This window comes from Podarcis pityusensis, assembly GCF_964106645.2.
Source record: "Podarcis pityusensis genome assembly, chromosome: 16".
In the NCBI taxonomy this organism is placed as follows: Eukaryota; Metazoa; Chordata; class Lepidosauria; order Squamata; family Lacertidae; genus Podarcis; species Podarcis pityusensis.
The window spans coordinates 25,722,710-25,747,505 of NC_138041.1; the positions used below are offsets into that span (position 1 = coordinate 25,722,710).

Below are 24,796 nucleotides of genomic sequence, written 5' to 3' on the forward strand. Positions count from 1 at the left end.
TTGGGCTTGGAAAAACTCTGTCTGAAACCCTGGATCAATGATAGCTTCCTATGTTCCTAAAGGAACACAGTCCAGCTTTAAAAACTGTGGAAAGCCAAAGCAAAAGAGGTTGCCTTTAAGAGGTGTCTAAACCGGCTGTGGGATGCAGGTGGTGCTGTGGGTTAAACCACAGAGCCTAGGACTTGCCGATCAGAAGGTTGGCAGTTTGAATCCCCGCGATGGGGTGAGCTCCCATTGTTCGGTCCCAGCTCCTGCCCACCTAGCAGTTCGAAAGCACATCAAAGTGCAAGTGGATAAATAGGTACCACTCTGGCAGGAAGGTAAACAGCGTTTCCGTGCGCTGCTCTGGTTCGCCAGAAGCGGCTTAGTCCTGGTGGCCACATGACCCGGAAGCTGTCTGTGGACAAACACCAGCTCCCTTGGCCAGTAAAGAGAGATGAGCATGCAACCCCAGAGTCGCCCACAGCTGGACTTAATGGTCAGGGGTCCCTTTACCTTTTGAAACAGGTGATGGAGGAGACTTCTCAACAACAACAAAAAGGAAAGCGAGTGTAGCCTAGTGGTTAGAGTGCAGGACCTGGAAGAGACCTGGGTTCAAATTCCCACTCATCCTTGAAGTTCACTGGGTCATCTAGATCTAGACCAACCCCCTGCAATGCAGTGATCTCAGCCAAAGCACCCATGACAGATGGCCATCCAACCTCTGCTTAAAAACCTCCAAGGATGGAGAGTCCACCACATCACAAAGGAATCCGTTCCAATGTCAAACAGTTATCATCAGAAAGTTATTCCTGATGTTTAGTCGGAATCTCCTTTCTTGTAACTTGCACCCTTTGGCTTGAGTCCTACGCTCGGGAGCAGGAGAAAACAATCTTGCTGCATCTTCCATGGGACAGCCCTTCAGATATTTGAAGGTGGCTATCCTATCTCCTCTCCGTCTCCCTTTTTCTAGGCTAAGTATACCCAGCTGCTTCGACCGCTCTTCATACGGCATGGTTTCCAGACCCTTGATCATCTTGGTCGCCTTCCCCTACACACTTTCCAGCTTGCTGTGGGGATTAAGTGAGGAGGAGGAGAAGGAGAACCATGTAGGCCGCCTTGAGCTCCTCACAGGAGAAGGTGGGGTACAAATGCAATCTGTTATGTACTGAAGTTCTCACCCTGGGCCAGCAGGGGGATACTGTAGTAGTTTTCACTCAGGTCCACATATGCAAATAAGGGATTGAAAGTGACATTCGGTGATTGGATAGTTACAGAAAGTTGTTACAGTTGTGTTGTAGTGGAGCTCTATATAAGCAGGCTGGCTGAACCCTTCACTTCAGTTCTGTTCTGGCCTGTGAATAAACAAGAGCTGTTTGAAGAATCGCTGTGTCGTCTGATATGTTCACCCACAACTTAACACAATAATAAAAAGTCCCCAATGAGTTGAGAGTAGTGGGCCAATAGCTCATTAGCACCAACAGACTCGCCTCCACAGCATTTGTGAGGTTTGCTGCTGACAGTAACACCCACCCACATCCAAAAGCCTTTCCCTGCTTCACACTGTGCTGGTCTGGAGGCGAGCACTCCTCCTGCGGGAACTTAGTTCCCTCTGCCTCTCTGCCCTGAGCCTCTGCAGCTCAGGAGAGGCTGGAGGGTTACCGGACCCAGAGGCAACCTCAGCTTCCTCTGACGGGGCTGAGAGTGGAGCACCTGCAGGCAATGGGTCCTCCATCACCTCAGGAGCCAGAGCAGACTCAGCTGATGCCTGCACCTGAGGATCCAACACAGGTGAGGACCCTTCAGGCTCAACCCCCAGCCCCGGCTCAGCTGCTTCTGGAGGCGGGGAATCCTGTGCAGGCTGGGATCCCTCTGGTTCAGCATCCGAGTCTGAATCCCAGGCCACCACACACACTTTGTGCCATTGTGAACCCACACCTGAGCCTGCAGAGAGGGGAGTGTGACGCATGCCATGATATGACGGATTCCAACCACACAGGTTTTTTAAGGCGCTGATCGCTTGAGGAGGCGAAGGATGTTTCTTTCACAAGTTCAGACTTTGCAGCCGGTTGCAAAAGGCGCTGGAGCCGAGAGGTGGAGCTGTGTGCCCAAGGCTAGGAGAAATTGCACAATTTGAAGCAGGGAAAGGCTTTGGGTGGCCACAGGGCAAAGGGTGGATTTCTGAATCTCGCCAAACAAGTCCAGCTAGTCGAGGTTAATGATTGGCTGCCGAGACAACCATGGCGGTGCTCAAGATCGTCGCGCCTGTCCTCATCGCTGTCCTCGTTTACTATGCCTATACCTGGGAAAGTTTCTCCGAAGGTAAGCCAAGGGAGAAGGGTTGCCTCTTCTGAAATGTGGCCTTGATCGTCTCTTGCACATAAATGCCTCTGCCGTTCTCAGGGATGTTTGCACATAGCTAGTGACACCAGACAAGCACCTTTGCTCTGCTCTTGTTGCATACCCTCCAACATTTATCCGATGAAAATAGGGACTTCCTGTTCCATAATCATCATCATAATGATAACAACAACAATAAAGAAGTTACTATTTATACCTCGCCCACCTAGCTTCCAACATATATGAAAATATAATAAAACATTGAAAAATTTCCCTATACAGGGCTACCTTCAGATGGCTCAGGGGTCGGATCACTACCCTCCAACATTTCTCCAAAGAAAATAGGGAAGTCCTAAGGAAAAGCGGGACATTCAGGGATCAGATCAGAAACTGGGAGAGCTTCTGTAAATATGGGATTGTCCCTGGAAAATAGGGAAGCTTGGAGGGTCTGTTGTTGGCACTTGCTAAAAACTTTTTTTGTTTAGACTACCCTATCCAGATACGTAGAACCTGGCCCATGTTTTACATTAGTGTTTGTTGTTGTTGTTGTTGTTGTTGTTGTTGTTGTTGTTGTTATTTAACTATCCCTTCACCCTAAGGTTCCAGAGCGGGTTACAACAAAACACAACTTTAAAAACAGTTTAATTACAATCACTGGGGGGAAAGGTGGATCCTAAAGACACAGGTGCCAGGGGAAAGAGGTGCGTCTTTTGAAAGCTGTATAACGAAAGTGCATCTCTGTGAAGTGGGAGTTCTGCAGCTTAGAGGCCACCACAGAAAAGACCCTCCCTTGGGCTGCCACCACCCCTGAGACTCTGGGGTAATGATCATTTATTCTGATTTAATATTTGAACATTTTAAAGAATTGCTTTCATCAACTTTGTTGTTTCGTAATGGTGTCGACATTCTGTTACAATCCAGCCGTATATTGATCTTGTGAAATGAAATCAATTGCTAGGGAGGAGGCAGTAATACTTCTAAATCTCCATTGCTGGAAGCCACCGGACGGGAGAATGCTGCTGCGCTCAGATCCTGCTTGCGGGCTTCCCTTTGGGGCATTTAGTCATCCACTGCGAGAACAGGATAGTTTGGATAGCTCAGTTGGCTGATAACACCAAGGCTGCAGGTTCGATCCCCGTATGAGGACAGCTGCGTATCTCAGCATTGTAGGGGGTTGGACTAGATCAGGCATCCCCAAACTCGGTTCTCCAGATGTTTTGGGACTACAATTCCCGTCATCCCTGACCACTGGTCCTGTTAGCTAGGGATGATGGGAGTTGTAGTCCCAAAACATCTGGAGGGCTGAGTTTGGGGATGCCTGGACTAGATGACCCTAAGGGTCTTTTCCAACTCTATGATTCTGTGACTGCATGGGGGCCCCTTTGGCCAGACTCTCCTTCTATCCTTACATTTCTGTTCTTACGAACTTCAGTGCAAAACATCTGGATTGTAGGCAGCTGGTGTTGACCATCTCCTTCTCTCTCTCCAGAAATGGTGCGAGGGAAACGTGTCCTGGTGACGGGGTCAAGCACAGGGATAGGGGAACAAATGGCCTATGAGTTCGCCTGGATGGGGGCCCATTTGATGCTGACAGCGAGGAACGCGACACGCCTCCAGAAGGTAAACTGTTAATCCCTTGACCCCAATGTAGTTAATCTCAGGTTCCTTGATTCCAATAGTCTTAGTTTGGCTATAACCCTTAGCCTCACCTCCCTTCTCAAAAATACCCCCCTCATCTCTTCCTTCCTCATCTGGCCCTCCTTTTGACCAAGCTCCCCTCCCACAAGAATCCGTTGTTCCATAATAGAAACCGGTTTAGTTTAGCCATGCCCTGATGGTGACCATTGGCTTGTGGGAACATGGAGGCTTTTTCCTTGATGGCACCGGCATTATGGAACGCCCTCCTTGCTCTCACGCGTTGGACTAGATGACACTTGGGGTCTCTTCCAACTCTATAATTCTGTGATTTTATGACTCACCATCACTACTGCTATTCTACTGGTTTTTTAAGACACACTTGTTTCCGATGAACATTCCCCTGAACTTGAACTTCCTGATCCAACTGTTTTGATTTTGATTTTTTAAAATAATGGTGCTTTTAAACTGGCTCGCTGTATAATAAATTTTGTGGCTGTTTTTTACTGCTCAGATAGGATTGTTTTATTGTGCATTGTAGTATTTTACAATGGATTTTATACTTGAAAACCACTTAGAAGCCATTTTCAAGTTCCCTCTTTATTTTTATTTGTTTTCTCTTTTTTTGCATAATTTTTATTAAGTTTTTTTTAAATTTTACAATTTAGAATATTCATTTAAACAACCTTAAAATATCAATGACTTCCCTTCTTCTCTTTCCATGGTTCAGTTTGCATGCCATAAAAGGTAAAGGTAAAGGTACCCCTGCCCGTACGGGCCAGTCGTGACCGACTCTGGGGTTGCGTGCTCATCTCGCTTAAGAGGCCGGAAGCCAGCGCTGTCCGAAGACACTTCTGGGTCACGTGGCCAGCGTGACGAAGCTGCTCTGGCGAGCCGGCACCAGCGCAGCACACAGAAACGCGTTTACCTTCCCGCTATAAAGCGGTACCTATTTATCTACTTGCACTTAGGGGTGCTTTCGAACTGCATGCCATAGATCCCTGCATATTTCACATAAACTAAGCCATCCAATATTCCATTTTTACATCCATCAAAATATATTTACACTGTTGAATTTATCTTAAAGCTGCCAACCTTTTCAAGTGTAGACAATTTTCACCCATGTATTCAATATTTCCCAGTCTTCTTTAAACGTATACTCTTCTTGTTCTCTTATTCTATAAGTTAAGTCTGCAAGCTGCACATATTCCATCAGTTTAAGTTGCCAGTCTTCTTTAGTTGGGACCTCACTCGTTTTCCATTTTGGGGCTCATTTTCCATTTATTTGTTTCCTCCAGGTAGTCCAGAATTGTCTGAAACTGGGAGCCGCCTCTGCTTCGTACGTCGTTTCAGATATGAGTGACTTGGCTTCTGCCCGGAATGTTGTGGAAGAAACCAAGAACGTCTTGGGTAAAGATGGAAGGCCAGTCTCTAGCCAGTCTTGGAGGGGTGGCAACTGTTCTTCCAGTTCCCAAAAGGCTGCCACACAAGCTACCTGAGGCGCAGGCAAAGGGCTCCTTAACCATTTCGTCTTGAGGGGAACAGCTCCAAAGGCATTTGCCGGCTTCTGCCCTGGGACACCTCAGCTATTGGCCTTGTCTGCCTGCATCTTGGCAAAGATCTGCCCAGAGATCTTTTGATGAAGGATGGTATATCATCATCATCATCATCAAACCTTTTATTGGCATCACAGACAAACATCCATAGCAAATCAATACAGAATTACCACCTTCCCAGTGACACAAAACGTTTGTCAAATGAAAGAGGCAAAGCAGTCTAGTATTACAGCTCTAGGTCTCCAGGGAAATCAGACGTCTGCAATGTGTTTCGACGACAAAAAACCAGATAAAGATATTTAGCCACTAACCTGGTGAGCTCCTGATTATTCCCCAATAATAGAAAATGTATGACCTCTAACTCTGGTTTCCATTTGGGGATGCAGAGTTGATCTAGGAACTGCTGGTGGAGATCAACATATAGTTTACATTTACGAACCATATGTGTAAGAGTTTCCACTTGATGGTCTTCACATGGGCAAATTCTTTCTCCTTCTACCATTCCTGAGAACCTTCCCCATAGGAGGTTTGAAGGATTTGAATTAAACCTGGGCAGGGAGGGAGGGAGGGAGGGAGGGAGAGAAGGAAGGAAGGAAGGAAGGAAGGAAGGAAGGAAGGAAGGAAGGGGGTTGACCAGCATTTCCCAACCTGATTGGCCTTCCAGATAATTTGGACGGCAACTCCCATCAGCCCCAGTCATTTGAGATTAATAGATTTTGACTTGTTTCCAATTTCTCATTGATTGGGTGTATCTTCCAGCTCTGTGGTTCTGTGAAAGCTGGTGTCACCGGATAACGTTCATCAGTTTTGTTGACTTGGTTAACCTAAATAGTTTGAAGTGGGTTTTGAATACATGGGCAATTCATAGTTACCATTTTGAATGTCATTGCGTTACTATCTTCCTTACTGGCTTGCGCAAATCAAGCTTCTGAATAATGCTTTTTATTGGGTAAGGAGAAAAAAGTTCGGAAAACGCTGTCTTAATGCAAGCCTAACCAAATTTCTCCTTGCGTTCCTACATTGGGAGGGCACCAGGCTTGCGAAGGCTGGTATCAGAGAATCGTAAGGTTGGGAGGGACCCCAAGGGTCATCTAGTCCAACCCCCACAACAAAGGAACCGCAGCTAAATCATGAAAGGACTGAACTCGGCACAGGCTGGTTTTCAGGGGTAGCCTATATGTTGACATGAGAAGAGGCTGAGCTCCGTCCATCTCCTAAGATGGTTGTTGCTCTCCCTCTTCCACTCAGGGTCTCTGTGCTCTTTTCCCTTGCAGGGGGGCTTGATCTGCTGGTTCTGAATCATGTCGGTGGAAAAATCGGTTTTGGCCCGTACCAAGGAGACATGGAATCTGTGATCAGCTCCATGACGGTCAACTTCTTCAGCTACGTCCAGGTCACCGTGTCGGCCCTGAGCATGTTGCAAGAGTCCCGTGGCAACATCATCGTGGTATCGTCCATATGCGGTATGGGCAGGCGACTGGAGACCCCCCCCCAGCCTAAGTGATCTTGGGAGGTCCAAACTTTCCGAGCACAATTCAAAGTGCTGGTGCTGACCGTTAAAGCCCTAAATGGCCTCGGCCCAGTATACCTGAGGGAGTGTCTCCACCCCCATCATTCAGCCCAGCCACTGAGGTCCAGCTCTGAGGGCCTTCTGATGGTTCCCTCATTGTGAGAAGTGAGGTTACAGGGAACCAGGCAGCAGGCCTTCTCGGGGTGGTGGCGCCCGTCCTGTGGAACGCCCTCCCATCAGATGTCAAGGAAATAAACAACTATCTGACTTTTAGACGACATCTGAAGGCAGCCCTGTTTAGGGAAGCTTTTAATGTTTCATGTATTTATCGTGTTTTAAAAATTCTGTTGGGAGCTGCCCAGAGTGGCTGGGGAAACCCAGCCAGATGCACGGGGTATAAACGTATTACTACTACCACTACTACCACTACTACTACTACTAGATGGGCCATTGGCCTGATTAGCAGGGCTCTTCTTAGGTCCTTCTGGGGCTCCTGCATCTAAATTTCCCAATCCTCTGTTAGTTAATTTATTGGAGAGCACTCACACCCCATTCTTCTGCTGAAAAAAACATGAGGGGGAGAAAATCCGTTCTGTCTCCGCTTTCTCCATGTCAGTTGTACAAACCAATATCATGTCGCCCCCTTACTCGCCTCTCCTCTAAACTAAAAAGTCCCAAAGGCTGCAACGTTCCCTCAGAGGGGCAGTCGCTCCATCCCCTTAACCCCTTTGGTTTCTGGAGAAATAGATTCTGCAACCTTCCAAGTAAGAATATGTTCCTGTTTTCTCTCAGGCCGCCTTCCATCCCCTTTCTCCGTTCCATATGCCGCCAGCAAAGCTGCGCTGGAAGGATTCTACAGCTCCTTGCGGACAGAGCTGCGCCTTCGGGAAATCAACATGCCCATCACGGTTGCCGTGTTGGGGTACATTGACACAGGTAAGCAGCCCCAGGTAGGGCAGCCGCTTAGTAGGGCTGGGTGATAATCCAGTGTTCAACATCGTGATATATCACCAGCGTTATAAGAATTCTAAGGTCTCAAATGTAAAATAAATCTTCATAAATGTTCAAGGCAAACACATACATATGTATATGAACCACGTGTCTGAAATAGTACAGGAGAGCAATCCTGAAGCCATTTTGACACTCCCAATGACCAAATATTCCTCTGCAGTAAGGGAGGAAAATGGGGGAAGCCTTCCCATTGTCATTTTGCTTGCAAATCCTGCCTTAAGGGTGTATTTGTGTATGAATAGGGTGAGCCTGTGCCCTGGATTCAGGAACTAAAGCATTAACCATCACAAAAGAATGGCCAGACTGCCCCAGGTAATGCAATCAGTGACCATTCTCAGGTATCCTGGCAGACAGGATTTCTGCTGTAGACCGTCTTCTTCTGTGATCGAAGTAAAAAATTCTTTCCTGTAGCACCTTAAAGACCAACTAAGTTAGTTCTTGGTATAAGCTTTCGTGTGCATGCACACTTCTTCAGATACACTGAAACAGAAGTTACCAGATCCTTCTATATATTGAGAAGGTGGGGAGGGGTATTACTTAGAAGGGTGGTGGGAAATACATCTGTGATGTATGTATGCTGTTTTAGGGGGATGGTCTTGGGCAACAGGGTGGCCAATTTCAAAAGTCTATACAGTGGTACCTCTAGATGCGAACGGGATCCGTTCCGGAGCCCCGTTAGCATCTAGAAGCAAACGTAACCCACAACGCACATCTGCGCACGCACGCGTCGCTTTTTGCCGCTTCTGCGCGTGCATGTGACATCATTTTGAGAATCTGCGCATGCACAAGCGGCGAAACCTGGAAGTAACGCGCTCTGTTACTTCCGGGTTGCCGCGGAGCACAACTCGAACACGCTCATCCCGAAGCACATTCAACCCGAGGTATGACTGTATAAGGGTTTGAACACCATTGTTCAGGGTTCTCCTCCCTCCTGCATGTGGTGAGTAGGGACCCTGTTGCAACAGTTCCTTGAATAAAGATCAGGCTTACTAGCCGCTTTGCTTCTCAATATTCTCTCGTTGGCCTCTGTTATTTTCTCCTACCGATAGGGAACCCACTTAAGGACTCTGTATGGGCTCTTGGATACCCCATAAAAGAAAAGGAGCAGTTTTTTTTTATAACACCAGCTAAACATCGTGATATATAGGCAGGGAACATTCCCAGCCCTACCTGAAGATGCTGCTGGGGAGTTCAGACCTTCTCCATGCAAGGGAGATTTTCTGCCACCAAATCATAACCTTTCCCCTAAAACTAAATCAAGGTTGTAGTCCTCTCTTTTTTGGGGGGGACCATAAGGACTAGAATCAGCAGCAGCAAGGTAGACAGACCAGCAGCAGCTTCCAAGGTCCTGGGGTGCCTGGTGCCCTTTCCACACTGACTTGCCTTCTGTGTTCTTTTCCGCAGACACAGCTGTGAGGTCAGTAGAAGGCAAGATGTCCCTGAAAGCAAGTTCAAAAGAGCTCTGCGCCCAGGCAATCGTGAGGGGCGGCGTCATGAGGGTGAGGGAAGTTTTCTTTCCTTACTGGCTCACGAAACCTGTGCTGCTCCTCAGAGATTGGCTGCCAGGAGTCGTGGACCAGATCATTGGCAACAGCTACATTCTGGAGAAAATCCTCTGAGAATTATTTGTGGGATGAACGGAAAAGCTACGAGTTCCAGTGCTGCAAATTAGGGGGGGGGGCTTCCCGGTGCATTTCTCAATCTTTCTCTCTTTCTCTTGAATATTCAACAGTGTTTTAAGTGCAAATCTCACCTAATAAACACATTTTGTGTGCAGTTCTAACTCACATACACATTTCCCCTAATATATGCATCAATTTTTATGGTGTTCTTATTTTTTGCATAACCAAACAACATATGGTTTCAGGGAAGGGATCTTCCCAAGCTTACCTGGAGATGCCAGGGACTGAACTTACGGTAACTTCGGTGCGCAAAGCTCTACCACTGAGCTGCGCCCCTCCCCTAAAAATGAAGTAAGATCCTAGTCCTCATTGTTCTAAACAAATAGCAGATTTAAATAGGAATCTGCCTTACACCAAGTCAGGTCCATCAGCCCTTTCTGGAGATTCAACCCCAAGAGCTCCTGCATGCAGAGGAGATGGTCTGCCACTGAGCTGCACCCTTCCCCTGAAAATGAAGTAAGTTTCTAGTCCTCATGGCTCTCATTTAGAGCAGATTTCAAAAGGCACCTGCCGTATGCTGAGCTGCAGCCCTTCCCCTATCCTTTGTTGTTGTTTTTTTTTGTTTAGTCGTTTAGTCCTGTCCGACTCTTCGTGACCCCATGGACCAGAGCACGCCAGGCACTCCTGTCTTCCACTGCCTCTCGCAGTTTGGTCAAACTCATGCTGGTAGCTTCGCGAACACTGTCCAACCATCTTGTCCTCTGTCGTCCCCTTCTCCTTGTGCCCTCCATCTTTCCCAACATCAGGGTCTTTTCCAGGGAGTCTTCTCTTCTCATGAGGTGGCCAAAATATTGGAGCCTCAGCTTCATGATCTGTCCTTCCAGTGAGCACTCAGGGCTGATTTCCTTAAGAATGGATGCGTTTGATCTTCTTGCAGTCTATAGGACTCTCAAGAGTCTCCTCCAGCACCATAATTCAAAAGCATCGATTCTTCGGCGATCAGCCTTCTTTATGGTCCAGCTCTCACTTCCATACATCACTACTGGGAAAAACATGGCTTTAACTATACGGACCTTTGTTGGCAAAGTGATGTCTCTGCTTTTTAAGATGCTGTCTAGGTTTGCCATCGCCTTTCTCCCAAGGAGCAGGCGTCTTTTAATTTCGTGACTGCTGTCACCATCTGCAGTGATCTCCCCTATCCTAGTGTTTCCCAAACAGAGGTCTCCAGCTTTTTTTTCAGACTACAAATCCCATCACCCCCAACCGCTGGTCCTGCTAGCCAGGGATGATGGGAATTGTAGTACCACCATATCCTTTTGAAAAAGAGCATTTGGAGGCATACCCTCCCGCTAAGGCATGAAGATTTCTCCCCTCTCCCGGACACCGGTAGCCATTTCCTCTCTGCCAGATCCGCCGCAGAGGCCACACCCCGGGAAGCAGCATGCACCGGAGGTTTCTTTTTAATTCACCCACATCTCCCCGTACACAAAAGTTGTTTAGGCCCCCGTCGGCTGAGAATCGGGACCCGGGTTTTCATTGTCCTCCTTCTCCTCGTCTTTGCTGCCTCTGAACTTGGCCAGCACAGGCGTGTTGAAAGCGGACGTGGGGCTGGATGAGCTCTGGGAAGATGTGGCAGCGTTGCTGGCAGCGGCCCTGGAAGGAGAAAAAACATGGCAGGTGGTGAGGCTGGTGCGTCCGCCCCCCCTCGCCCCCCCAGTGGGTTGATGCTGCAAAGAAAGCTAAACAGCATAAAGGACATAAGGAGAAACTTGCTGCATCAGGCCAGTGGCCTGTCTAGTCCAGCCTCCTGCTCTCACAGGGACCAAATGCCCCCAGGAATTCAAGAATCAGGATAGACTGCCCCTAGACCTGGAGGTTCCAGGAGAGCATAAGGAGAACCCAGCTGCTGCGGCAGGGCAGTGGCCCATCTGGTCCAGAATCCTGTTCCCACAGTGGCCAACCAGGTGCCCCCAAGGGGAGCCCACCAGCAGGACCCAAGTGCAAACTTGATGTTTGAAGATTGTCCACAAAAGTGGCCACAATTATTTTTTTTAATGTCATTTGTACATTGCAAAAATAGCATAATAAATTTGCAATGATATCTGCAACATATGAATCATTATTAGTGGTCAGTGTACAAGTCCTTGGTTTAAATAAACCAAGTGGAGTGGATTAAATAAAAATAGCAAGTGGAAACAGGACAGAACTGCTCGGCTCTGTTTTGTTTAAAGCTTCCTGTCTTTTTTAAAGTTATTTTTTGGCCGCAATCTTGAACTGTGCTGTTAAACCGGGGTGTGCCTTTCCAGGCCATAAAACCAAATGTAGCATGCAAGAGATTGAAGAGGACAAAATTCTCTCTCTTGCGTAGATTGGCCATGGGAGAGGGGCTTTTTAGCTGTGATTCCTGCATTGCAGGGGGCTGGACTGGATGACCTTAGGGTGCTTTCCAACTCTACAGTTCTATGATTCTACGAACGTCTGGAGAGCCACACCTTCAGGCCTCGTGAGGAACCAGGCAAGTTTGCCTCCAGGAAACCACTGGCCCATTTTCCAGCCCCTTCCCTGGAATAAAATGCTCCCCCCCTTCCGTGCATGTGTGTATTTTCCCCGTGAGAACAAAAGGTGTCACGCCAGGTCTCGGAAGGATTTCTGCACCTCGGGAAACTGGTGTATTTCAGTCTACTGACAGAGGTGCTCCCCAGGAATGAAGGGCGGAAACCGCCGGGGTTCAGCATCACAGGGCGCAGGTCCACCATGCTGTCGGAGGAGAGACAAAATGGGGATTAGTCTCAGGATGACATTGGGAAGGGAAAAGATTGTGAAAAGGATGCTGAGATCATGGGAGGTGAGGTCTCCTTGCTCTGGACTCCTCCCTGATGTGAGTAAGTCAAGGGAAGTAATAGTACTGCTTGTGGCGTTTGCCCTCCTAGGTGGGTCATAAGGAAAGGGAAGTGATTGGCCAGTGGGAACCCAAGGAGAGGAGTTAGAGTTGGAGTTGTGTGGAAGTCAGTTGGGAGTTGGAGAAGGAAGAGGGAGGATAAGTCTGTGGGTTGGTAGAGTTTTGTTGTGAGAGAAAGAGAGAAACTGTTAGGAGGAGTCAGATAGACAGCTGGGATAATTAGTTAGAAGTTATTAGAAAGGTATAGGCCGGTATAGAAACTAAGGATAAGAAACTGACAAGAAAAATTATCTGAAACCATAAACTTGTTCATGCTTATAAAATAAACTTGATTATTTGTTTTTAATGTTAACAACTGTCTGGACTCAGTGTGTACCCGAGAGAAAACGGGTTGGTGGCAGTGGGGAAGCAATCACAGTGGTGGCAAAGGGATCAATAGACCGTCAAATGCCCGGGGACCCTGTGTGATCGCCACACTGCTCTATTCTGCTTTGGTCAGACCACACCTGGAATATTGTTTCCAGTTCTGGGCACCGCAGTTATGAAGGATGTTGACAGGCCTCATGAGGAACAGTTGAGGGAGTTGAATACAGTGTTTGAGACTCCCATTGCTCTAGGCGTGTTTTGCAACTAGGAATTTCATTAGCACGAGCAGCTTCCAAGGCCTGGGCACAGTGCTGCGCCTATTAATCCAGATTAAAACTGCAGCGTGGAAGGAAAGAAGGACCTTTTTCTACCTCCCCACTTCCAGCTACTCTCTGAAAACTGGAGAAGAGACCCTCTTAAGAAAATTAGGGGGGTGGGCAGGGGAAGGACTAGACCGTGTGAAATATGAACATAATATTTTAGCTGCGGTTCATTCATTTTCAGCTTTGTATTCTTGCTATAAAAAAGGCACGCCTGGACGTTTCGTTGTTGCGCCCATAACCTCGGTTTAAGGTGCCTTTTAGCTCCTAGCTTTCGTATTTCAGTTTCTAACACTGGTTGAGCAAGTTTAGCCTAGACAAAAGAAGACTGAGAGGAGATATGATAGGCCAGGGGTCAGCAAACTTTTTCAGCAAGGGGCTGGTCCACTGTCCCTCAGACCTTGTGGGGGGCCGGACTATATTTTGGGGGGGGGATTGAACAAATTCCTATGCCCCACAAATAACCCAGAGATGCATTTTAAATACAGTGGTACCTCTGGTTACGAACTTAATTCGTTCCAGAGGTCCGTTCTTAACCTGACACCGTTCTTAACCTGAGGTACCACTTTAGCTAATGGGGCCTCCCGCTGCTGCCGTGCCGCCAGCGCGCAATTTCTGTCCTCATCCTGAGGTAAAGTTCTTAACCCGAGGTACTACTTCCGGGATAGCGGAGTCTGTAACCCGAAGTGTTTGTACCCTGAGGTGTTTGTAACCCGAAGTACCACTCTAAAAGGACACATTCTACTCATGTAAAAACACGCTGATTCCCGGACCGTCCGTGGGCCGGATTTAGAAGGCGATTGAGCCAGATCCGGCCCCCGGGCCTTAGTTTGCCTACCCATGTGATAGGCCATCTTCAAATATCTGTCCCATGGAAGATGGAGCAAGCTTGTTTTCTTCTGCTCTGGAGGGCTAGCAACCGAACCAATGGATTCAAATGGCCAGAAAGGAGATGACAACAAAACTTTCTGATGGTAAGAGCCGCTTGGCAATGGGCCGGACTCCCTCGGAAGATGGTGGACCCTCCTTTGTTGGAGGTTGTAAAACAGAGGCAGGATGGCCACCTGTTGAGGATTTGTCAGCTGTGATTCCTGCGTTGCAGGAGGTCAGACGACTCTCAAGGTACCATCCATCTCTACTATGAGTCTATGAATCATAGAATCATAGAATCATAGAGTTGGAAGAGACCACAAGGGCCATTGAGTCCAACCCCCTGCCAAGCAGGAAACACCATCAGAGCACTCCTGACATATGGTTGTCAAGCCTCTGCTTAAAGACCTCCAAAGAAGGAGACTCCACCACACTCCTTGGCAGCAAATTCCACTGTCGAACAGCTCTTACTGTCAGGAAGTTCTTCCTAATGTTTAGGTGGAATCTTCTTTCTTGTAGTTTGGATCCATTGCTCCGTGTCCGCTTCTCTGGAGCAGCAGAAAACAACCTTTCTCCCTCCTCTATGCGACATCCTTTTATATATTTGAACATGGCTATCATATCACCCCTTAACCTCCTCTTCTCCAGGCTAAACATGCCCAGCTCCCTTAGCCGTTCCTCATAAGGCATCGTTTCCAGGCCTTTGACCATTTTGGTTGCCCTCCTCTGGACACGTTCCAGTTTGTCAGTGTCCTTCTTGAACTGTGGTGCCCAGAACTGGACACAGTACTCCAGGTGAGGTCTGACCAGAGAAGAATACAGTGGCACTATTACTTCCCTTGATCTAGATGCTATACTCCTATTGATGCAGCCCAGAATTGCATTGGCTTTTTTAGCTGCCGCGTCACACTGTTGGCTCATGTCAAGTTTGTGGTCAACCAAGACTCCTAGATCCTTTTCACATGTACTGCTCTCAGGCCAGGTGTCACCCATCTGAATCAACACCACAAGCTAAAAAACTAAAGCAGCATAAATATGCCACTCTTGTACCTGGGACATGTTGCAGACCACACCCCAGTACACCCCCCACACAAAAAAATGTTTAGGGGTACTCTCATTTTGACTCAAGAAAATCACAATTTTATAGTTCAAATCGGGGAAAATAAATACAGTAAATGGACAAAAGTACAGTGGACGCTCGGGTTGTGAACGTGATCTGTGCGGGATGCACGTTCGCAACCCGCAGCGTTCACAACCCACGTCTGCGCACATGCAGGTTGTGATTTGGCACTTCTGCGCATGCGCAAAGTGCGATTTAGTGCTTCTGCGCATACGCGACTGCTGAAACACGGAAGTAACCCATTCTGGTACTTCCGGGTTTCGGTGGTCTGCAACCTGAAAAAATGCAACCTGAAGCGGCTGTAACCTGAGGTATGACTGTACAAAGATTCACAAAATGTTTATGGGTATGCGTCCCCCGGCGTCCCCCCAGAAAAAAGCACTTCCACACCCCAATACGAAACCAGTCCAGAGTGGGGGAGGCAACCAGTGTGTATCCACCCTCTCCCCTCGCCTTCAAGCCCCTTGCACCTCTTTTGATTGACGGATGACATGCCGGCCCAGAGTTGCTTCAAGTCCACGTTGGATCCCATCGATCTCTCCATCTGTAGGGGGAATGAAAAGTAAAATTAAAAAGCTTATTAAGAGCTGCAAGAAACTGTCCTCCTAAGAAATTATGACTGCTGCTGGCACCTCCCACCAGCAGCATTTTGGGGATGGATATTTCTGGAAAAAGATGCTGTGATCATGGGAGGTGAGGTCCCCTTGCTCATTCAGCCTGATGTGGAATGGCTGAAACGCTTTGGCATGTTCATTTTTTGTACTGACTGCATTTATATTCCACTTTTCCTCTAAGGAGCTCAAGATGTCTCAACGTGAATCTCTTCCTTCTCATTTCACCCTCAAAACAACCCTGTGAAGTAGTCACCAGACAGTGACTGGTCCAAAATCACCCAGTGAGAGCTTCATGGCTGAGTGGGCACTGGAACCCTGGTCTCCCAGGTCCTAAAGGTAAAGGTAAAGGGACCCTGACCATTAGGTCCAGTCGTGACCGACTCTGGGGTTGCGGCGCTCATCTCGCTTTATTGGCTGAGGGAGCTGGTGTACAGCTTCCGGGTCATGTGGCCAGCATGACTAAGCCGCTTCTGGCGAACCAGAGCAGCACACGGAAACACCGTTTACCTTCCCGCTGGAGCGGTACCTATTTATCTACTTGCACTTTGACGTGCTTTCGAACTGCTAGGTTGGCAGGAGCTGGGACCGAGCAACGGGAGCTCACCCCATAGCGGGGATTTGAACCGCCGACCTTCTGATCGGCAAGTCCTAGGCTCTGTGGTTTAACCCACAGCGCCACCCTCGTCCCCTCCCAGGTCCTAGTTCTCCTTTAATGCCCCCACAACAACCCTGTGAGGTAGGATAGGCTGAGAGAAACCAGCTGGAGCTCCCGGGCTCCAGGGCAGCTCCACAGCCAGCACATTGCAGCAGTCCAGCCTTAGAGATTACCGAGGTCTCGAGACAAAAGAACAAACCTGCTTTGGGAAGGAACCAAAGACCTTCGGCATGGGGGGAACACTCGAGTCCAGAAGCTTGGTCTGGCTGGGGCTGAATCCCCCCAATGGAATAGTCCTCCTGGGCTTCATCTCTGATGGCCTCATTGTCGACGACCTCCAGGAAGCACTCTTGGCAGCTGCAACGGAGCAAAGCTCATTTTATTTTATTTTATTTATCTATTTTAATAGGTTTTTTAAATTAAATTTTCTAAATTACATTTCAAAATATTCATTTAAACAATCTTAAATCAATGACTTCCCTTCTTCTCTTTCAGTGGTTCATTTTGCATGCCATGCAACCCTGCATATTTTGCATGAACTAAACCATTCAATAATCCATTGTTACATCTATCAAAACTTATTTGCACTGTTGAATTTATCTTGATGCTACCAGTGTTTTTAAATGAACGCAGTTTTTACTCATATATTCCATAAACCATTTCCAGTCTTCTTTAAACATGCGTTCTTCTTATTCTATACAGTGGTACCTCGGGTTAAGTACTTAATTCGTTCCGGAGGTCCGTTCTTAACCTGAAACTGTTCTTAACCTTAAGCACCACTTTAACTAATGGGACCTCCTGCTGCTGCCGCGCCACCAGAGCACAATTTCTGTTCTCATCCTGAAGCAAAGTTCTTAACCTGAAGCACTATTTCTGGGTTAGCGGAGTCTGTAACCTGAAGCGTATGTAACCTGAGGTACCACTGTATATTAAATCTGCAAGCTGCACGTATTCCATCAGTTTAAGTTGCCATTCTTCTTTGGTTGGGACCTCGCTCGTTTTCCATTTTGGGGCTAACAAGACACGGGCTGCAGTAGTGGCATACAGTCTTTTTTGACACCTGGGAATTTCCCTCTGAATTACCCCCACAAAAAGGACTCTGTTGTTGTGTTTTTGGAAAGTTCATTATATATATTTTGAACATTTTTTTCAGTTTATTATATATCATTTCCCAATATTTTTTTACCCTTTTACAAATCTACCACATATGATAAAACATATGCTCAACCTCGTTACATCTCCAGCACTTATCTGATTCGGACGTATACATTTTAGCAAGTCTACTCAGAGTTAAATACCATCTGTAAATCATTTTCAGGTAATTCTCCTTCAGAGAATAACATGCCGTGAAGCAAGGCTCGTTTTAAACCACAAAAACGGTTTGAACGGACAAGTCCAGAAGGTGGTGAACTCTCCTTCCTTGGAGGTTGGATGGCCCTGTGAGAGGGATTGATGGAACCGATTGGGTGGGTGGGATGAACAGGGGGGAGCACAGGGAGAAATTGGCTGGAGGGGCAAAACCCAGGAGGAGCCTAGGGAGAGAGCGAGGAAAACAGCCAGACTTACCACGAGCGTAGTCATTGACCTTCTCCATCTCGCGTTTCAGTTGCTCCACCTTTTCCTCCATTTCCATTTCCCCCAGCGAGTTGCTGTTGTTCACGTCTCCCTGAAGCATGGAAAAGAACTTGGCCTGGAAAAGAGTGCAGAACGGGAAAGCTTGGAAGGTGTGCAGGTTTTGTGAGCCTGGAAACAGCTGCCTGCCTGAGGCGGTGAGACCCAGTAACACAGCGGACTGCGCTCCTTGAGATGGGAAGGTGATGTTAGTTCCGTTCTGAAACGTGTTGAGAAAGGAAACTCCCTGCAGTAAGAAAATTAGCGCATCAGGGAGGGGGTTCTGGCCAACCCTCTCCCTGGTGTGCTAGATTTCTATTGACAGGGAAATAGTTTCATATATTCATTTCATTTACATGTTGTTGTTATTGGATGTACATCCCACCTGCTTTCCTCCAAGGAACTCAAGGAAGGCTCTGCCTCTCCTCACTGAATTCCCACAACAACCCTGCGAGGTGGGTTAGGCTGAGAGGCAGTTTGACTGGCTCAACGTCACACCCAGCAGGATTACTGTAAATTCAACAGTATAATTTAGATTAAGATATAATAGAGAGGGGGAAACCAAATGGAGGAAATAGAACAAGCAGTTCATAAGGAACCATGTAAGGAGAAGAAGGGAAGTCGTTGGATGTACAGTGGTACCTCGGGTTAAGAACTTAATTCATTCCGGAGGTCCGTTCTTAACCTGAAACTGTTCTTAACCTGAGACACCACTTTAGCTAATGAGGCCTTCCGCTGCCGCTACGCCGCCGCTGCACAATTTCTGTTCTCATCCTGAAGCAAAGTTCTTAACCTGAGGTACTATTTCTGGGTTAGTGGAGTCTGTAACCTGAAGCGTATGAAACCTGAAGCATATGTAACCTGAGGCACCACTGTAATAAATAAATATTATACTGCTGGGTGGGGGAATGAAACTTCTACAGGTGAAAACCGTATTGAAAATAGGATTGTGTATAACCGCCCCAATACGATCACCATGAATGCACAATAAAAGGGGCACCTTGCAAAATTAGGGTAGATGTTTTACCCCGAGACATGAGGGTAGGTTTACTAGCCTAAGACTGCCAACTTTGCTCCTTTGTATGCACAGCAGCAGCTTCTGAAGATGCAAACAGGTATGTTTTGTCTCCATAAAAAGCTTCCCTTGCAGATCGCTGCAGTTGAAGGGCCAGGAGCAGGCTGGGATGCTCTCTGCCCCCTGCCCTGGCCAGGTCATGTGATAACTCCCTTCCAGGGTCCCCTGAATCCCTTCTTCCACTCACCTTCAGATATTGGGCCAAGCTGGCTCCCTCATTCTCAGCTTGCTTCCTCTTCCTCACCACCCGCTCGCAGATTCCCGGGTTCTGTTCCATCTGGGCAAAAAGGTCCTGCAGGGATTTCTGGGTGTAGCTCACAGCCTGGCTGTCAAAGTCCTGGGGGGAGATCCGCTCGCAGAAGGAGATGAGGAGCGGGCACTCGTTGTCAAACTCGTCCAGGATCTCCATCCTGCACTCGGCCAAAAAAGGAGGAGGAGGAGGAGGAGGCAGAACGCCAAGAGTTCAGGCAGAGCAATCCGTACGAAGAGGAGAAACGGAAACCTGTTGCATCATAGCGTTGGAAGGGACCGTGAGAGTCATCTAGTCCAACCCCCTTCAATGCCCAGTGTGGGGCTTGAACCCACAAACCTGAGATGGAGAGCCTACCCACTGAGCTGTGATCCCATTTAGCGCAAAGCTCTGATTGTTGGCTGGTGGCTGTCTGAGTGTTTCACTGGGGTGAGGATCGATGGGGCGATGTAACAGGTGCAAAGGAAGTATGATTGCTGAATGAAAACCAGTATGAACTTCAAGCAATGCAAACTGGCTAGGTTTTCTGGTTGTAAGTTGCTCTGAGTTGCCTTGGGCAAGATAATGCGACTCACAAATCCCCCTCCACGAGTTTGTCCCATGCTCTCTTTTAAAGCCACCCAACGCGGGTGGCGCTGTGGGTTAAACCATAGAGCCTAGGACTTGCTGATCAGAAGGTCAGTGGTTTGAATCTCCGCGATGGGGTGAGTTCCCGTTGCTCGGTCCCTGCTCCTGCCCACCTAGCAGTTTGAAAGCACGTCAAAGTGCAAGTAGATAAATAGGTACCACTCCGGCAGGAAGGTAAACGGTGTTTCCATGCGCTGCTCTGGTTCACCAGAAGCAGCATAGTCATGCTGGCCACATGACCCGGAAGCTGTACGTCAGCTCCCTCAGCTAATAAAGCGAGATGAGCGCCACAACCCCAGAGTCGTCCGCAACTGGACCTAATGGTCAGGGGTCCCTTTACCTTTAAGCTTTTGGCCACCACTGCTCCTGTAGCAGTGAGTTCCATAGCTCAACTGTGCACTGTCCTGAATCTTGCAACATTCAGCTTCATCCGATTGCCATCAAGTTCTAGCATTTCTCTAAATGCTTTTCTCTATCTCCTTCCTCAACGCCATGCATAATTCAATACACTTCTATATCCTGTCGCCTCTTTATTGCTTTTTCTCTAAATCCCAAACCCCCAAATAAATAAATAAATCAGCACCCCACCCCCTGGCCAGGCCAGCCACATTGAGATGAATCATCTCCTCAGGTCTGTTGTCACTCTGCCTAAACCTCTCAGGACCACCAGTCTGCGTTTAAAAGGGTCCAATACCTTTTGCAATCTGGCCGCGGCAAATTGGACTTACCCCCTAGCAGCTTCCAGATGCTTTGCACTACAACTCCCATCAGCCCACGTGGTGTTATGATGCTGGAGGCTGATGGGAGTTGTAGTCCAACCAAGTCTGGGGAGCAGCTTCTGAACTTCTGACATCCCAGGGTAGCGCACTGAAGCAATGATGGTGGTGGGAAAGTACCTCTCGGCCCACTGAGAGCACCCCCCCCAAAAAAACCAGTAACCCAAATCTATTCCGCCCACGGAGCAAAGGTTTGCCAAATTGCAGAATCGTAGAGTTGGAAGAGACCCAGAGGGTCATCTAGCTCAACCCATTGCAGGATAAAATAAAAATGTCCAGATAAGGCCACAGAAGCCATTATCTAGAATCAAGACGCTCCAGGTACAAAATATTCTATAGCGAAACCATGCTGAGCATTGTAAAAACTGTATTTAATTTTAAATTGCTGCAACGCACCCTGGGACCTGATGCTGAAGGGAGAGCAACAAGTTTATAATAATAATAATAATAATAATAATAATAATAATAATAATAATAATAAATGTTCTGAGTGGCGCTCCTTGAAACTCAAAGCAGCTCCGAGGAGGCGTGGCTTGCACACAGCCCCCACTTAAACCCTGGCAAGTGGGCGGGGCCCTGTGCAACCCAAGGGGCGTGGCTTATCGGTCTTTTCCCAGGAGAGGGGCGTGGCTTACTTTTTCCCCACATGTGCTGCCTGGGTTGGTGCCTGGTGGGCGGCTGATGGGTGGGCGGCGCTGCCTGGCTTGCATCTGCCCGCCCCCGTCCTGCCCTCTCCGCCTCCTCCAGCAACAGCTGCTGCTCCTGCCCCGTCGGGCCGCCCCACATTGTGACACAGACCTGGAGGAGCGGGCGGGGGGGGGGGCTCTGCTCTCCCTGCCGTCCGCTCCTCCTCACGTGCAAATCAGGCCCCCCGGCCCGAGGGCAGGGGAGGTTGGAAGGGGCCGGGAGGAGAATCAATGACCCCGACCCTCTCTTTTCTCCAGACGGAGAGGTGCCGGGGCTCCGGGAATGCAGCCGCAAAAGCGCCCCTGGGGGTTGTATGTGTGGACTGATCCTGCGCCCCGCCCCTTTCTCCGTTTTTGCAATCGGTGGAGAGGAGGCAAAATGCACTCTGCGTGTGCTCCGAGGCCATCTCGCTGTAGGTTGAATGGCATTAACAGATAAGGCTGGAACTATCCCATGCCTGAAACTGTGAGGAGATATGAAAGGTAAAGGTAAAGGGACCCCTGACCATTAGGTCCAGTCGCGGACGACTCTGGGGTTGCAGCGCTCATCTCGCTTTATTGCCAACGTACAGCTTCCAGGTCATGTGGCCAGCAGGACTAAGCCACTTCTGGTGAACCAGAGCAGCACACGGAAACGCCGTATACCTTCCCGCCAGAGCGGTACCTATTTATCTACTTGCACTTTGATGTGCTTTCGAACTGCTAGGTTGGCAGGAGCAGGGACCGAGCAACGGGAGCTCACCCCGTCGCGGGGATTCGAACCGCCAACCTTCTGATCGGCAAGTCCTAGGCTCTATGGTTTAACCCACAGCGCCACCCACGTCCCTATTAACAGATAAGGCTGGGACTATCCCATACCTGACACTGAGAGGAGATATGATAGCCATCTTCAAATATGCTGTCGCTTGGAAGATGGAGCAAGTTTGTTTTTTCCTGCTCCGGAAGGTAGGATTCGAACCAATGGCTTCAAGTTACAAGAAAGGAGATTCCGACTAAACATCAGGAAGAGCTGTTCAGCAGTGGAACGGTCTCCTTTGGAAGGTTGTGGATTCTCCTTCACTGGAGGTTTTTAAGCTGAGGTTGGATGGCCACCTGTCATGGATGCTTTAGCTAAGATTCCTGCATTGCAGGGGGTTGGACTAGATGACCCCTGGGGTTCCCTTCCAACTCTACAATTCTATGATTCTGTGAAACCCTGGACTTGGAGAGCTGCTGCCAGCCAGTGTCTGTAGTGCTCAGCCAGATGGAGTAACAGGCAGCCGACTTATACCGAGTCAGGCTTATTTAATTCAGCTGTGTCTTTTTTAGAACCATGAGGACTAGAATCTCCCATTTATTTTTAGGGGAAGGGCTGTAACTCAGCGGCGGAGCATCTGCCTTCCACGACGGTCCCAAGCGCAGCCCCCAGCAGCATCTCTAGATAGGGCCGGGAATGTCCCTTGCCTGAAATCCTGGAAAGCCGCTGCCAGTCAGTGTTTACAGTACTGAGCTAGATGGACTGTGGTGTGACTGGGTTAAGGCGGCTTACTGCGACAGAGAAAGGAATGTGGCTCCATGGCAGATCAGGAGGGTCCCAGGTTCAAACTTGCCGGGTTTTCAGATCTACAGTCCTACCTGGAGATGCCATTTTGGCTAAACCTGAGGCCTTCTGGATGCAGAGCAGATGCTCTCCCACTTCACTCTGACCCTTCCTGTCCTCTCTGTGGCAGCAGGGCAGGCTGGCATCCCTCTGCAGGAGTTGGAAAAGGCATCTGTGTCAAGGCAATGGGTGTGCCTTTCCTCTTATGCAGAAAAGAGGAAACAGGCTTTGATGCTCCACACAAACATAAGAAGAGTCTGCTGGATCAGGCCAATGGCATTTCTAGTGCAGCATACTGTTCTTACAATGGCCAGGATGGTTAAGAAAGCCCAACAGAGACTCCATTTCCTCAGAGTACAGTAGTACCTCGGGTTAAGTACTTAATTCGTTCCAGAGGTCCGTTCTTAACCTGAAACTGTTCTTAACCTGAAGCACCACTTTAGCTAATGGGGCCTCCCGCTGCCACCACACGATTTCTGTTCTCATCCTGAAGCAAAGTTCTTAACCCGAGGTACTATTTCTGGGTTAGCGAAGTCTGTATCCTGAAGCGTATGTAACCTGAAACATATGTAACCCAAGGTACCACTGTATTGTGGAAGAACGATGTCAGTCAACATTTGATGATCTCCTTCTACCGGTCAACAATAGAAAGTGTCCTTTCATACTGCATCATGGTGTGGTACGCTGGTTTGACATCATCTGATAGGAAGTGCCTACAGAGGGTGATGAATACAGCACAAGATATTATGGGCTGCCCGTGAATCCGCTGCATGAAATAGCGGAAGAATGTTGCCTCAGGAGAGTGACGGAAATTCTTAGGGATGATTCACACCCTGGCCAGCACTTTCTTGATCTCCTGCCCTCAGGCAGAAGATATAGAAGTAGGATTAACAGCTTCTGTCGTGGGCTGTTAGGCTGCTGAATGAAAAGATAACAACAGGGCAACTGACTTTCGGGTTTGGTGGGTGTGCGTCAGTAAACGAGGGGAATTAAGACTAAGAGAGCTGAGTGGGGGGTGCTCGTGTAATCTCACTGTATACAAGTTGTACAAGTGACAATAAAGTATTTTAATTTCCAACCAGGTGCCTCCATGGGAAACCAGCAAGCAGGACTCGAACACCCGAACACTCTCATTTCCTGTAGTTTCTGGCAACTAGGATTCAGGAGCGGTGCTGTCTCCAACCTTGGAGCCTGAGCACACCCATCACAGCTAGTAGCTACTGATATCCCTCTCCTCCGTGAATTTGTCCAATCTTCTTTTAAAGCAATTCTATGAGTCTAAAGGGACACGGGTGGCACTGTGGTCTAAACCACAAAGCCTAGGGCTTGCCAACCGGAAGGTCGGCAGTTCGAATCCCCACGACAGGGTGAGCTCCCGTTGCTCGGTCCCTGCTCCTGCCCACCTAGCAGTTCAAAAGCACGTCAAAGTGCAAGTAGATAAATAGGTACCACTCTGGCGGGAAGGTAAACAGCATTTCTGTGTGCTGCTCTGGTTTGCAAAGAAATGGCTTAGTCATGCTGGCCACATGACCCGGAAGCTGTCTGTGGACAAACACCTGCTCCCTCGGCCTATAGAGCGAGATGAGTGCACAACCCGAGAGTCGTCCGTGACTGGACCTAATGGTCAGGGGTACCTTTACCTATGAGTCTATAAGCCTCTAATGCTACAGCTTTTCTTCACAGGGCAGTCAATCC

At 48.4% G+C, this 24,796-nt stretch overlaps 2 protein-coding genes across 2 annotated transcripts; one reads left to right on the top strand and one right to left on the bottom strand.

Moving 5' to 3' along the window:
- The first annotated feature begins 2,107 nt into the window (after window positions 1-2,107).
- Window positions 2,108-9,836, top strand: LOC308465965 (hydroxysteroid 11-beta-dehydrogenase 1-like protein A). The gene is made up of 6 exons (XM_080986472.1): window positions 2,108-2,301; window positions 3,809-3,939; window positions 5,253-5,364; window positions 6,785-6,973; window positions 7,813-7,956; window positions 9,436-9,836. Exons 1-6 carry the CDS (start codon window positions 2,220-2,222, stop codon window positions 9,648-9,650), a joined length of 873 nt encoding a protein of 290 aa, XP_080842598.1. The 5' UTR covers window positions 2,108-2,219; the 3' UTR covers window positions 9,651-9,836.
- A 1,259-nt stretch (window positions 9,837-11,095) lies between these two features.
- Window positions 11,096-21,629, bottom strand: LOC308465969 (uncharacterized protein). Its single transcript, XM_080986478.1, has 7 exons — window positions 21,472-21,629; window positions 19,371-19,593; window positions 18,064-18,187; window positions 16,697-16,854; window positions 15,699-15,772; window positions 12,309-12,410; window positions 11,096-11,306 (listed from the first exon to the last, which is right to left on the bottom strand). The coding sequence occupies exons 2-7, from the start codon at window positions 19,590-19,592 to the stop codon at window positions 11,150-11,152; spliced, it is 837 nt and encodes a 278-aa protein (XP_080842604.1). The 5' UTR covers window position 19,593; window positions 21,472-21,629; the 3' UTR covers window positions 11,096-11,149.
- Between the last annotated feature and the right edge of the window lie 3,167 nt (window positions 21,630-24,796).